The sequence below is a fragment of the Biomphalaria glabrata genome, chromosome 5, assembly GCF_947242115.1.
Source record: "Biomphalaria glabrata chromosome 5, xgBioGlab47.1, whole genome shotgun sequence".
NCBI lineage: Eukaryota > Metazoa > Mollusca > Gastropoda > Planorbidae > Biomphalaria > Biomphalaria glabrata.
In genome coordinates, this window is record NC_074715.1 from 19,336,875 (window position 1) to 19,353,568 (window position 16,694).

Sequence of the window (16,694 nt, forward strand, 5' to 3'; positions counted from 1 at the left end):
GTCTTTGCATTTTATTCATTCTTTACTACGTACAGAACTACCGCGGGAAATCTGTTAGAAGTTATAAAATGGTTTAATTTAACATTTTACACTTGGAAGAATTAGCGGGTCCTATAGTAGCCCACTGGGGTCGCATAGGTTGCAGTGGCCTAAGGCCGGCCCTGGGTCGACTAGTGTTGTATAAATCTAAAAAAGTGAATGACTTTAAATGGATTCTTGTATTACATGCCGAATTCAAAGTTAAAATCTATAAGAGAATAGGAAGTCTTGTGGTAAATGCCGATGTCAGTAATGAGTATATTCCAGAAGGAAGTGACTGCATTTTGTTTTCAAAACCAATCCATTCCAATCGAGTTCCATTCTACCACATCCATTTGTAGGAAACACTGGGACCAGTTGCGAGACTAAAGGCAATTCTTTTTGGGCGATCAACGTAACACCAGGAGTTAGGGTTCTTGAGAGGAAGAGAATAAACATTTCTAAAGCCAGTGATTCTAAAGCTATTACAAACGAGGTGCAATACTTCTGGTAAAGTGGTGTGGCTCACAAGAAAAGAAACTAAATGGAACTTTGATTCATTACATACAGCTGGTTCACACATTGCAGCTGGTTCACATACTGCACACAGCTGATCCACATGTTACACATAGCTGGTTCACACAGCTGGTTCACACATTGCAGCTGGTTCACACATTGCAGCTGATCCACATGTTACACATAGCTGGTTCACATAGCTGGTTTACACATTCAATTACTTTCAACGCTTGTTAAATCAAGAATAAGCCGTTAGCTCATCTTGTTCAACAACAACCGAACACACATTTCTTCCAGTCATTACATTGTGTACACTTTGCATATAACGCAATAGTTTAACAGATTTGATGCACGGACATCATGTGCCCTGGTCACTTTGAACTATAACGGCTAGATAAAGACCCTGTCTAGTTTACCAGCCAGCCATATACTATCCAATCAAAACAAACTAATGTCTAATTCAGATATACCTACCAACCACATAAATGTACTATTCAACTCAATGCTACAATTCATGTTGAGACTCAAACAAGATTGAACTGAAACACTGTATATCGCTGACAATGTAGGACTACAGGACATTGAACTACGTATTTGTTTCCCCACCAGAAGATCTCATCAATGGATTAAATAAACAGACACTAAATTAACTAACACACACACACAGGGACATTTCGTGTATTAACTAATACAATTCAATAGTTCTCTTTAAAGAAAACAAAACAATAACATAAATAAGACTCAAAACTACACAAGTCTATTACCTGGCTTGCACTGTGTTGTGTGATATAGCGTGACTCAAGTTCAAGGAAACGAGGATATATAATCATATTGTGTGCAATCTAACAACCAGGACACCTGCCCATTCAACGCGCCGCTATGCCTGGCATATTTTTTTTTATCCTCGCTTTCAGCTATTTAAAAAGAAAGTATCATGTGGGTGCTATAAATAGACTAGATTATAGGCATAGCTTATCAGTGGGGAAAAAAAACTGTAAGTAACAAAACTGTCATAATAGCTATTTGTAATTATGTGTGCCCTCAATTGTAGAGTAACGAAGCACTAAGAAAATACCTTATACAATATATACTTACAAGCTGGTTATATATCTTTAAACCTCTAATTGATTTTGACTCTCAGGTCACAAGAACATTGAGGATGTAAATCGGTGTCCCGACATACCTGTAATTGTTTGAGTCGTAGTCTTAAGTCACAAGAAAGATGAGAGTGTCACTAATGATTGAAACCAATACATTTCAGTGGTCAGAACGTTCGGTCAGGTCGTAACAATGTTTCATGAGTGATGTTGAAGGGTGGGATTTATCCAGTGCCTTCACTCGTGTGGACATCCCTAGTACAGGTCAGGGGTCACATCAACAAGAGATAGGTAAGCAGAAGTCTACGAGCTGGAATTGAGGACACTTAAAACATAGCGGAACAAATAGTATGTCAGGCGGTAATGAACTGTTAACATCAAACTTAAATTGATAACATTACCTTAACATGTCAAAATGATTAGAAAGTCTTTTTTTTTTAGTTTAATGCGATAGAAAGAGGAAGATATGGCAAAAGAAAGTTTTGACGGACATTCATTATCAACTCATTGTCTACGTCTTATGTTTTCGGTCAGACAAATGTGTCTCTCCTATGGGAATTATGTTCAATGGGACTCTGGAACAGTGCAGTGTCAAGTTTCACGTCCATGTTCACTTGTGTGTAGACACCCACTGATGAGATGACAAGAACAAAGACAAAGTATCACCCACTGATGAGATGACAAGAACAAAGACAAAGTATCACCCACTGGGATGAGATGACAAGAACAAAGACAAAGTATCACCCACTGATGAGATGACAAGAACAAAGACAAAGTATCACCCACTGATGAGATGACAAGAACAAAGACAAAGTATCACCCACTGATGAGATGACAAGAACAAAGACAAAGTATCACCCACTGATGAGATGACAAGAACAAAGACAAAGTATCACCCACTGGGATGAAATGACAAGAATAAAGACAAAGTATCACCCACTGATGAGATGACAAGAACAAAGACAAAGTATCACCCACTGATGAGATGACAAGAACAAAGACAAAGTATCACCCACTGATGAGATGACAGGAACAAAGACAAAGTATCACCCACTGATGAAATGACAAGAACAAAGACAAAGTATCACCCACTGGGATGAGATGACAAGAACAAAGACAAAGTATCACCCACTGATGAGATGACAAGAACAAAGACAAAGTATCACCCACTGATGAGATGACAAGAACAAAGACAAAGTATCACCCACTGATGAGATGACAAGAACAAAGACAAAGTATCACCCACTGATGAGATGACAAGAACAAAGACAAAGTATCACCCACTGGGATGAAATGACAAGAACAAAGACAAAGTATCACCCACTGATGAAATGACAAGAACAAAGACAAAGTATCACAAACTGATGAAATGACAAGAACAAAGACAAAGTATCACCCACTGGGATGAGATGACAAGAACAAAGACAAAGTATCACAAACTGATGAAATGACAAGAACAAAGACAAAGTATCACCCACTGGGATGAGATGACAAGAACAAAGACAAAGTATCACCCACTGATGAAATGACAAGAACAAAGACAAAGTATCACCCACTGGGATGAGATGACAAGAACAAAGACAAAGTATCACCCACTGATGAGATGACAAGAACAAAGACAAAGTATCACCCACTGATGAGATGACAAGAACAAAGACAAAGTATCACCCACTGATGAGATGACAAGAACAAAGACAAAGTATCACCCACTGATGAAATGACAAGAACAAAGACAAAGTATCACAAACTGATGAAATGACAAGAACAAAGACAAAGTATCACCCACTGATGAAATGACAAGAACAAAGACAAAGTATCACCCACTGATGAGATGACAAGAACAAAGACAAAGTATCACCCACTGATGAAATGACAAGAACAAAGACAAAGTATCACCCACTGATGAGATGACAAGAACAAAGACAAAGTAGATGTTGTTTCGATACAGATAGAAAGTTTATGTAGAGTGTGGTTGGTAAATGTAAAGAGATTGGTTGTTTTTTAGAACTTTTCAATGTATAGACATTGATGGTACCTTCAGACATTAAATGTTGATCATTGATATTATCAAACATACTTATACCCCCACGCACAAATTTAAAAAAAAAAAGGAATATTAATGGAGTTTTTTTGAAAAAAAGAAAAACGAATAGTATACCTTTTGCCGCAAATGTTTAGTTTCCAGAACAAATAACAAAAAAAATGATAGCAACTGTTCAACTTTGTACCTATCTACAAGTGACGTCCCTTGCTACTCGCTCTTCCAATATTCATAGCTAAACCTATGGACTTAGATATTATATCTAGACTGGAAATTGGAAACAAATTCTTATCCGCGATTGATCGATTCACAGACCTAAATATATATATAGATAGATAGATAGATAGATAGACTTTTATGTACGTAAACTCTTTTTTTTCAGGCTCTACGGGGAGTGGCCCCAATCAATTTTTTCTGTCTTAGAAAAGTAATGATCTTTAGTTTTCAAAGTTTAGAAATAATGCAAAATCATTTGTCGGATTCACGCAAATAGAATGTATAGGAAAGGCCCATCAGCGAAATGGCATATAAAGCGAACACCTCCCCGTAATTTTTAACCATTCTTATTTATTTCAAAAGTAACTGCAGAACTAATAGAATGGTATAACAAAGACTCCATTTTTCTACATTTCCCACATATTCACTTTCGTTTTCCCTCATAAAATAAAGCATAGCTGAAGGTCAAAGTTGACATGTATGGAAATTTCATTCTCAAAACGTTTCCGGATAAACGAGAATAGGTCCGAACTTAAGGCGATTTTAAAGCACCAATGGACATCGGCCGAAAAAAATTGCATATTGTACTTCTAAATAGATGTGGAAATAGTTAGCTATAATAGTTAAGGCTATTAATTCCGTTGAAAAATATATATTATGGGGTGTTCGCTCAAAATTACCTTTTTAACTGAAAACCTATTCAGCGAAAGCCCCTATAATAAGCTTAAAAGGCCATTTAATGATAATTTAGTGACTGATTTAATCTGTTTTTCTTTTTGTCTTATCTATTGTTATAAACTGAAATATTAAAATAATAGGCATACTTTTAACCTTAACCCATGTCTTCAATTTCGAAGATTAAGGATGAGTGCATCACTACGTGTTTCACATGACTACGCCCAGATACGACCAGCATATTTTCCCGCATTTTCTTTCCGTCTAAAAAGTTTGAATCGCAGCTCTCCAGCAGTCTCTCAGAGGTCATATGCTGGCAGTTACTTTCCTCTGTGCCAGTGAGGGTGAAATGACGCTTCAGTTGATCTTAACAGCGCTTAGGCCTATACGGCTTATACCGGGGGGGGGGGGGCATGAGGGGGGACCACTGTTTTGCCTTTTTTTAACTAGCTGGTTAACCTCTTGATTAATTATATTAATATGTGTATAAATGTTTAAAAGAAGTGCAGAATTCATTTTCATAGGGTTCCCCCACCATTCTGAGATTAGGATTTCGGGAGATTTCCAAGAGTTTTCCAGGAGAAAATATTCAATTTCAGGATGGGAAAAAACGCGAACTATATATTTAGTAATAAATATAAGAATTACCATATACTATACATGTATAAAATTACAAGATCTCTCCTGAGCCTTTCGTCTCCATGCCCGAAACCCAAGCTGTTGTAGATCTGTCTCCGTACATCATCAATCCATCGCATTCGGGATCTGCCTTTGGGTCAATCAGCGTGTGTGAGGGGGGGGGGGGGAGATCGAGCTGATTAAGTGCACTGAACATAAGTTCTTTAAAAAAAAATAGTTGCAGTAACGAGAGTTTATGAAATGGAGAGTAGTACGACGTGGACTAGCCTATAGGAAGGTGGCGATATAGAATTTTGTAGTTTCTTTCTTTTTTAAAAAAAAAATAATTGATCGCAAGTTTCGTAGGCTATATATAGACATCAGTTACAAGCATAGAAAGATGTGGAGCACAAGAAAAGTGAAAAAAATTTTAGGCCTATTGCCACAAGGAGAACAATAGTTATACTGCTTCATGGAAGAAGTTAGATGATAGAACTAATTGAAGCATAATTTCCTATATTTTAACATGCTATTTCGCTATTTTTTACGGCCTTTCGCTCATTATGACTCCCGCGAAAATTGCGTTCGCTGATTAGGTCAGACCCCTACCGCAAGTTCACTTGAATTATAAAATTAATAGCTGATATGGAAAAAAGAGTCAAATTTAGTTTCATCGCCCAATAGCTGAGGAGTCCGCAGATGTTTTCATTTTTTAAATTAGTTTAACCATTGCGGAGTTATAAATTCTAAACTAAAAACTGGCACAAAACCGTTCGCTGTTGGTCCTTTCCCATATATGAAACAAAGCTATTTCGTGTTGGTTTCCATTGAGATAATGTTTTAAAAATCCTAGATGGAAATAATTCATGTTACATAGGTTAGGGTTGAAAAAAACAACAACTTTTCTTCTTGTAACTGCTTTACAAAACAACGCCTTGTTTCAACTTTCTAAAAACATTTCACGACATTTTTGTAGTGTTAAAAAATCTCCATGTTTAGTCTAGATATAATATATAAGTCTATGGATAAGCCTATAGATCTAGACTTAGAAGACGGTACACCAAATGTTCCTGAACATTCATTTAGTCAACTCTTTAAGGAATAGGGTACAAGCGGAAATACCCGAAGACGAAACCTGTTCAAGATACTTTAAAAAATAACGGTCAAACTAGAGTTTTCCCAGGTTGGCCAACGAGCTAGTCATTCTGTTCCCAACGATATATATCAACTGTCAAAGTTTTAGGAAAATCGTTTGAGCCATTTTAGAGAACGTGTTCACCCAGGATCCATTAGTTTCTATGAATGTGCGATCTGAATAGAGGAATAGTAAAAATACGTTTAAACTTGTAAATATAGACTGTGTAATTATCTTATATGATTAAATGACAAGGCCTGAATCTATAACTTAATGTTATCACAGACGTTCAATGAATTATTGTTTCAAGTGTCATATCAGTTGGCGTCTGTAAAGTAAGTAGATTAGACTTCAGAGATATAGTGTAAAGCAAGTCAACTCAAACTAATGAAACATTGTCAACAAAGAAAAGCGTAAATAAACCGCTTGACTAGAGTCTCGTTACGTAACAGAAAACAAAAGAATAAGCATTGAAACGAGCTAGTAATTCTTTTAACATCGATATACATCAACTGTTAAATTTCTAGGAAAATCGTTAGAGCCGTTTTCGATAAACGTCTTCACCCATCCAGCTTCCCCACCCTCCACGAAGCTGTGACTTGAATAGAGGTGCACAAAAAGTATTCTATAAATCGCGCGATTCGATGCACGTCAGAGCAACCATTCACACCCTTTTAAAGATTGGTAGGTTGACAATGTCAACATACATTCTATTCAGCATGGTGGTGTAGCAGAACAATATGATTGAGCTAAGACAAATCAGCTCTGTTCAATAACCGAGAGTTAGCTTGTACAGTTGTGGGTTTGACATATGTCAGTAATTGCCCACCAACTTTCCTTAAGAATGCCCATAGCCAACATGCCTAAAGAGATGTCTTAAGACTATAATATATAGGCCAGCCCAAGTCTAACCACTTTCAGGTCACTGAGCACAGTGACCCACTGACCTAAACATTCGATCCCTCACAGATTTCAAGCTGATTACGACACACTAACTAAAGAGAAGAACTAACTCCGTTACTTGTAACCCTCCAATAAATCCAATACGTTGATCCAGGTCTAAATAGAGAGATCCAACGATCAGTGGCTGCTTCAAACACAGTTTGTATAGAGAACAGAATTAACTCCGAGAAGCACAGATATGCATGAGAGGAACGTGTCAATATGACTCAAGGGACAGCACATCTGTTTGTGTACACAACTGACACTCTCGTAGCCACCGCTTGTCAATCAACTCACGCGACACAACAGATTCCAAGCTGGCAACGGTGCGCGAAACTATGCGCGCGGGCAACGCGTGCGTTTCCACCTTCTATTGAATTCATTTTTCACATTTATTGTTGCGGGCGGGAGGGGGGGGGGCAGTCCCTACATTTACTATATCAGCTTGTGTTTAGTACCGAGAGAATATAAATGATAGCAGCACTGCGTGACACAATGAATGGACTTGGCCCTGGAAACCAACTGGAAGAGAGAAACATGACCGGCTTTGTTGGCACGCGAGTACATCCAGTTGTCTGGTAACCAGGCAAGTAATAGCAAGGCTCTAGTGATGTGTCCGCATCGGGAGCACTCCGCGCGGCTGAGTTATATTTGTATTGTATACTTTAAGGCGCTGACCTTTTGTTGATATTTAAATTGATATGATCTAGGAAAGTGGCTCGGTCTCAAGGGAAACAAACAGCAAATTCTTCAGAATCTAGACCATATATAATCAATAAGTCAACATAACTCTTTTTTTATTCAATACACTGAGTTACAGCTACAGGTGGTTTATACGTGGCTTTGAGTTATCGTTCATAGTACCTTTTGAATTGATACATTGATCGAGTGATGGACATAGACATAAAGGAGTGGGAGGGAAGTGTACAGTCGAGCAGTAAAAAAAAAAGTGCCAAATACAAACAGTTTTTAGCATTAAGTAGCTGAGTTAGCTAAAAGCTATACATTTAGAACTCAACAAAGAATGACATCACCACACCAAATATTAGATGGATGAAAACGTTAGAACTGTCACCAATACAAAGGGGCATTAAAAACATTTTCATTTCCATAACAATGAGCCTGTCATTTTGTTTTCTTTGAAATGTCCACCATTGTCATAGATACAATCCATTACGTTAGAAAGTTCATCGCCGATACTTAGACATTGTGTATTGTGTGGCCTTGATTCAAAGTCTAAATCTAAAGGCAATGACAAATCCTAAAAGAAAAGGCAAGGCCAAAGGCTTGTCACCCAGCTCTGTTATACACATAAATAGCCCTTTGGTCTTGGTCTCTCTGGGGGAGGGGTGCACTAGAGATTACACATTTTTATTTTTTAAATCCCTTTACAAAGCGTTTTTGTAGCTTCGTTCTTGTTAATTTTTATTTTTTTTTCATGGTCTGGTCTATCAGAGGAACGTTCTTTTGTCTTTGTGCGTTGTTCAAATAAGCCTATAATTAGTCAGTGTTGATCATCTCTTTTGTAATACACAAGATTCTCAGCTTTGATTACACGGCGCAAAGACTGAACATATTTCTATGTTTACATCTGCATTTATTTCATTAAACCTCAATTCATTATAAATATTTTAATGTCAAAGATACATGTTTGACTTACTAAACACAACAATCGAAATCCACTGACTGTTGAGCTACGAGCAGCGGATTATCGAAAGCTTAGCGACTTGCGTTCTGTTTAGATCTCTACTTTGTGTCTCAAAGACTCGAACCCAAACAAGCGATGCCTCAATGAATGTTTAAGCTGTAACACTAGTTCTAGTTCCATTTCATAAACAGAACCTATAAATAGCACTAAGAAATTAATCAGCATTTTATCTTGTCTAAACTTAGGAGGCGCGCTGGCTGAGCGGTAAAGCACTTGACTTCCGAACCGGGATTTTTAGTTTCGAGATCTTTGGGCGCCTCTGAGTACACCCAGCTCTAAAGGGTACTTGACATGAGTTGGGGAAAAGTAAAGGCGGTTGGTCGTTGTGCTTGCCACATGACAGCCTCGTTAACAATACGCCACAGAAACAGATCACCTTTACATCATCTGCCCTATAGATCACAAGGTCTAAAAGATAAACTTTACTTACTTAAACTTATAGGTTCAACTGTATTCTTTAAGAGTGAAGACTAAAAAGTAAAGTAGAAAATAGTCACAAATTACTGTGAACCCTAAGCTTTAGATACAAAAACAAAACGTAATCATCTTTTTTATTGAAGTAACGTTTGTAGCTTTTAAGAGTGAGACGAAGAAAGGGACATAACAAAGGAAAGTAGTAGGAATGGATAACCCTAACCATAACGGGTTTTTTTTTTTACTATAGTTAAAACAACAATGCAGATAACATTTGTATTTCCAGTGAAGATCTAGTTCTATAATTCCCAGGAGCACACAGAGATATGGAATATGCCCAATGGAGACGTGCTGTGTGTGTGTGTATGTGTGCTTATACAATTCTTGTCAACATACGGCGAGATGTTTATAGAAGATGTTGTAAGGGACTGCGCCAGACATACAACAGACATATCCATTGATAGCTGTTCAGGTCAGAATGACATTGTCTTTTAGAGACCAGCATGTCACTTCTAGTTCAAGCCTTTAAAAAAAAACGCATTAGATTTCACATGTATTGCGTGTCAGTGGATTCAGTTTTAGAAAACCCAGCGACGTCTTTATTTATTTTTTGTTTGTTTACTACGAGCCTAAAGTAAACGTCAGGTCCAACACAGAATGTAGACATTAGCAGGCAATGTTTGATCAAGAAGAAGAGCTGTGAAATACATATGGCAATGTTTGGTGGTGATGGAATGACTTCTGCTTGAATACAATACAACTGGTTGAAACATTCTACGTCAGGTGTAGACTGGGTGACGATGTTGGTGAACAACTATCAACGGGACTGAAAACCACCGTTTCAAAAATATGTGTATCGTGACGTCTGGAACGTCAAGGTTGTTTTTAGCTCCCTTGGGCTTTCATAAGATATTTTTAGCTATACACACACTTTCTGTAGTTTCCAGACTAAATACCGGTACAGAACAAAACGACTTCGGTTTTTATTGGCGACCATTTCATCACGTGATACGACCAAACAGATTTTCTTTGTAAGCTTTTTTAAACGCCCTAATCTTCTTAGATGACAAAAAAGTAAGCAAAGTGTCTTCGTTTAGATGACGCTCGTTTAGATAATATGTAGATAGCATGAAATTATTTACGTTAAGACTTCCTTGAAATATATGAGCTGTTGTATTTTACTAGGTGAACAAGTCCTTGTATATATTGTTGACTAGTAAAATATTTTACTAGGTGAACAAGCCCTTGTATATATTGTTGACTGGTAAAACATTTTACTAGGTGAACAAGCCCTTGAATATATTGTTGACAAACAGGTCCACATTGACTTTCGGTGAGTACCATCCCCTTGCACATTGCCACGAAATATAAATAATGCTAAGTCTTGAATATAAATATATCGATCTCATCAACGGGTATTTCTTTCACAGGTTATGTGACACATAGGGGACATTCCTAGCAGCAGAAACTAAACGATGCGCCTTCTCTCTGGGAATATTTAAATATGTGACTTATTTATCAAACGTTATCTATATTTAGCTATTTTTTGTCATTGTTCCAGACTTTTCAGACCTTTTCCAAATTTCAACTCGCTTATGGCTGACTTCATCAAGTCTGCATGTCATTTAAACACACACCTTCACACAAATGGAGAGAAGGGCTATTTGGCATACATTCTTTTAGTCCCACTGTCTAATCTGACGTTCTGCTCCTCCAACACTGTTCATTCAATTTGAGCCAATTAAAAAAACAAACAAACAACAAAATAATTCCTTCTTAAATTATGGCAATAAAAACAAAAAAAGTTGCTAAACTTGGTTATTTTCATTTTGCTCTATTTCTTGGGCCAATGTTAACGTGTCCTTCAGATGTGTGTACAGTGATTTTCTAGAGCGAAACGCAGGCAGTCGATAACTAGAGCGGCAATGCACACCCTAAGAAGGGAACTAGTTCTCTCGCACAGTTGTGTCATGGCGGCAACAAACAGTGAACTAGATGGCAGAGTAACCTGGAGATCTAGATGTAGGGCAAAAGACAGAGTAAGGACTATTTATAAATCCATTTTTTTTTTGCATGTGCCTAGTCCAATAGAACAGTTGTTGTTTTTTCTTATTCAATATTTTCTCTTACAAATAGCTTCATTATGGTTTGAATGAAAAGGCACAAGACCCTCAATTGAAATATCAATCAGAAAAAGGTTAAGCCACTAATTTTTTAAAGTGTCTAAATTTGATTTAAAACAGCTTAGGCATAGAATCGAACAATTACTGCCATATATCTCATCACTGCAAGATGTATCTCCTTTTTTTTATAAATCAAAAGTACTTAATAACCACTAGTTAATCAACTAACTGGTTAATGATTTGATTGATTCATGTGCTATCATCAACAATGGATAGGTGAGCAAAGTTTCAATTTGATACGAGAATGGGACATGGGAGACTCAGGAAATAACGTGTACAAACAGAGCTGATATAAGCCTTGTGGTAATATTTCATTAAATGCCTGAATAAACTGTAAATATTTACAAGAAAAAAGTTTGAAGAATACTGTGGCATTTGTCTGATGCAAGCCCACAAGTACATGTGTCTCTGGTTTCAATTTCTATCAGGTTTCTTTGACCTCTTCCACAATGAGCTACATTTCTAGCAGTACATTCATGTCCCCGAGTTTAGGTTAGTTGACAACTTGAACTTCTGTTACCAAACCTTCTTTTTTATAGTGAGAGATTTCATTTGATTTGTATTATCAGTAATACATTTGACAAAGCTTCTATCAGCTCACTCTGTCTGTCTGTCTGGTAAAAGTGTGTACACGTTATTACTCCCACACCAGTTCTCGGATCAAGCTGAAACCTCGCATAATTATTCATTGACATAGACAAGACATGAATCTTTTTTTTAAAAAGTAACCAATTTGACAATTAATTACTGGTAATTCATTATGTTGTTTAATACCAACAAGGGAAACTAATACTTCAGTATTCAAAGATATGGCTACATTTGTTGGGCTTAGTCCCCTTGAATAATTGTAAACGCTCCTTATCCCGCACGCATTCTCCGATCACGTTTAAACAATTATTTATTGTAGCTAACAAAATATGAATCAATAAACAAAAATACTCAATTAGTGAATTAATTATTGGTAATTAATTATTTTGTTTGATATCGAATAAGGGAAATATAGTAGATATAGTTTTAAAGACGGAGTTCTTCCCCTTTAGATAAGCTTTGTTTTTTATATATATATATATATTTTATTTTGCTTGTTGTCTTTCTCCATTAGACACTTTCTAACAGAACGCCAGCTCCACTGTTTTGCAATGGCTTCGTTTAGATAAAAGGTACCGTATGTTAATACGCTAACCCAGTTAATATTACCGCGGGAGGGGAAGGGGTATGTTTATTTACATTTTACTGCTATTCATTACTATGAACTATTTGGGTAAGCTTTTTTTCAGTGTAAAGCTAACAGAAAGCTAATAGAATTTTATTTGTATAACCACACTAGTGCTTCTTGTTTTTTTTTCATCTTTTAAAATGATTAGAAAAATATATTTTTCATTATAAACAATTAAATTGCATTTTTAATTTTTAGCTGAAAAAAAATCTCTTTAAATAATCAGATTTTAAAAAATTGACTGTAGTGGAATGTGAACATCTATAATATGAGGGATCATAAACATCTGTACATCTAAAGCATGAGGGATCATTAACATCTGAACATCTATAATATGAGGTATCATTAACATCTGAACATCTATAATATGAGGTATCATTAACATCTGAACATCTATAATATGAGGTATCATTAACATCTGAACATCTATAATATGAGGAATCAGCAAAGTAAAAAAAGGACTCCTCACAAAATGACTCATCCTATAGGATTCTACAGGAGAGCCGAAGTATACTAGGGGAAAAGTTTTAATAGTTCCGACAACTATAGAACCTAAACTCATCAATTGATAGTAGTGGGGTTGTAATAGACATGAATGAGCATTATTTGATCCCGCCGCATGTTACTGCTTGTTTGTAGTACAAGCCTTGGCAATACGCTTTCTAATTCACATACAAAAAATTGAACAAAAGAGTGGAGAACGCCACTAGTGTACAGTAGAATGATCGCATGTATTCATGAATAATCTACAGGACACTGTGGGCACATTTCTACTTACGTTCAATCATTTTAACAAGAAACTGTTTGCTTTCAAAGTCCGATGTCTGCAGAGGAATTGGTTCAGTCCAACTTACTGCGCTAGCTTCAAGACAAGGAACTCGTCTGAAAGTTCCCAAACCAAACAACAAGTGTCTAGTAAAAAAACCCTGTGGCTGTGAGGTAATCCTAACCCACCCTCATGGTCGTGAACTGCATGAACCGATGTCTTTGAGACACTGATAAGAACGCCAGAAAGACGGAAAGGTTCAATGGGCTAGAAGTAAGTTGTCAAGTTAGTCAGAGCGTGGGTAGAAATGATTTCAATACAAACACAAAGAGTCTCACACTGTTGCGCGGGAGTCAAAAATGCGGTACTGTGTACATCTAAAGGAAATAAAATCACCAAACTCCATGAACTAACCCAGGCGAGATCGCATTTATCAATCTCAACAAGAAAAGAGTTTCACGTTCTAATGAACACAGTTGGAGATAGAAATACTTAGAGGACAGCTGCATCAAATATGTTCGAGTGGCCTGCTATATGACAGATTCGACATTTTCGGACAAGTCTTGCAGTGGCCAATTAATAGAATGGTGAAGAACGCCTTTAAAAAAAAAGAAATGTTAGCTACTAATAAAACACAGAAAAGACGGAATGGGGAAAATATATTTTAGCAATTACTTTCCAAAATTCTATACATTAATAAACAAAAAAGCTGGAACTATCTTACAACAACTTCAGATGATTTTTTTTTCAAGTCTGAGATTTTCACTGCAAACATTCCAACCCAAACCGTTGTTGTTTTTTTTCATGCCAACCAACATGATACTACATCTAAATGCCAACCCAAAAGTATTTTAAGGCCATTCTTTCCTGGCCTAAATAGTGTGAAAAACAAATACGCTGGCAACAATAGACTAGGAACAAAAAACATTTTTTTAAAAAGCTGATCGATGGAAACACGGTAATATTATAATATAGTCCTATTGGTTCGAGAGTATTACCTGTTGCTAGGTAACTAAACGGTGTACCCGACGCCAGAGCTGACGATTTGACAGTCGAAAAGAATAATATATGGGGAGGGGGTTGTTAAAGAATCAATATCTGGGTGAAGGTTGCCAACTGTCAATGAACAATTACACGTGCATGAAAACAGTACACACGTCGATACAGCCACGGTCAAAGGCGCTGTTGACAAAGGTCAACGCTGACAAAAAATGACGTCATAGAAAAGCGACGTTGTGTCTCATCAAATACAATAAACTATGAGACAGAGTAAATACGAGTCAGCACTGCAGTTCTGCATAAACTTCAGATGACAACAAAATAATATATATAAATAAAAAAATAAAAAGGGGAGGGGGGAGACATTAATACACTTTTTACAACAACACAAAAGAGGGGGGGGGGGAATGAGTGACAACAACTTGGCATGCTATTAATAATGATTAGTATTTAGACGATCACACAAATAAATACAATTTTAAAACCAATGATTGATTTAGAAGGTTCGAAAGAAAAAATTAGAAACGTGTATAGATCTAGTCCCAGCTCTGAGTACCTCTCCAGTAACGATACACAGGAAGGAATGAAGCCTAATGGGAGACTGGGAAACACAGACCTATATATCTGTGACTTGGAGGCACAATTACTTCACAATTACTCGTGAATAAACTTTTTTTTTTTGTTATACTATACCCATAGACATACATAAATATAGACTGGAAAAAGGAAATAACTCCATGTAACTTGAAAACATGTATATCTATTGTTGTCGGATTTCCGAATTCTGAAAAGTTGCATGATCTTCAGTCTTAGAGATTAAACAAAACTACACTGCTGTATAATAAAGTACACAAAATTGCAAGTCACACATTTTCGTTTCATAAAAGTCATTTATTGGCCAGTCTATATTTATTTATGTCTATGACTATACCACCTAATATTAATATTTCTAAGAATACACCAGAAAATATTCTAGCTTCTGATTATTGGGAAATTAAAGTTTATTATCAGCTCCCGTTGGGTTTTTATGAGCTATTTTTAGCTTTACCATACGCTTTCAGTGACTTCGAGAACACAATGCAATAAAACAACTTTCGTTATTATTGGCGGCCATTGACTACCCATGAGTCCATCCTCCAATCTTTTTCGGTCTTCACGCTGAGATTGTGCATTGGGAAACTATCTCACAATTTGTAGTTACTTCTGCATTGTTCTTAAATACTGCTACAACTAAACAATAATCGGGACAGCAACCTTTTGAACTAGAAGACATCGTCAGCATAAAAATTTTTTTATCATGATACTAAAATTGTACAATAAATACTGACTTATTCTACTAAATTATGTCAGTGGGTCAAACTACTCGTTTCTTTAAAGTTTTACAGCTTAAAAAAAAACAACAACGTGTCCCCTTGCTGACAAACCTATGTTCACTCAAGTGTGACTCCATCAAGCTATTGATGAAATTGTAAGCATAATTCACATCAAGGTACGCACTGCAAGACTAGCGGGCACATTCCTTACATCCCCCATTCCAAGTGTTATCCTTACCCTAGCCACTCATAAATGTTCGCCAGTTAACCAGCGCAATACATTATTATGTTGCACCGATACAGAACATTTACCAAGTACACAAGAAGAGTCCAAGAGATCGTGTTTCTAGCAATCGTTCAGGTCTATCCGATACATACAGGTGCATGTTAAAGTAGCACAAACAGTTCGTCTACACATTCTCTAGGTACAACGCCCAATATGTACGCTGTACAGAAGTACTAGCAAGGCACATCTGAAAACTAATAATCCCAAGCTAAAACTAATGTCGGCCACGTATTAGCTTGTAAATTACAGATGCACCTTCAAAAAAGATTATACGCATAGTAACGCGTACCCGTGTGTCAATCTAATCGTGAATGTAAATTAGAAACCTAAAATTTAGCTAAGTCATTAGTTTTCCTGCCTGGTTCGGCAACCCTTTTCATGATTGAATGGCACTAGGAAAGGAGGAGCGAGTGTACGACTACCTTAAGGAAAAGAAATGAGTCTCATGTAATGATCAATATGAATGTAATGAAAAGAGGCAATCACAATCTCAAACTTTGTATGTTAATATTGTTTTCATTGAACTTCCTTAAAAGCTTCACATTAGATGT

At 36.6% G+C, this 16,694-nt stretch overlaps 1 protein-coding gene across 6 annotated transcripts in view; it reads right to left on the reverse strand.

Moving 5' to 3' along the window:
• Positions 1-16,694, reverse strand: part of LOC106067069 (inositol hexakisphosphate kinase 1-like) — a 55,491-nt gene that overhangs the window by 24,025 nt on the left and 14,772 nt on the right. Inside the window, exon 1 of one of the 6 annotated variants that reach the window (XM_013226182.2) lies at positions 13,558-13,955. The exons of 2 other annotated variants lie outside the window; for them this stretch is intronic. In XM_013226182.2, coding sequence (XP_013081636.2) covers positions 13,558-13,567 — 10 coding nt within the window. In that variant the 5' untranslated portion in view covers positions 13,568-13,955. Of the gene's footprint in view, positions 1-1,298; positions 1,433-7,329; positions 7,522-13,557; positions 13,956-16,694 lie in introns of those variants that run through there. 3 more of the 6 variants (XM_013226194.2, XM_013226220.2, XM_013226229.2) reach the window with 3 other exon arrangements.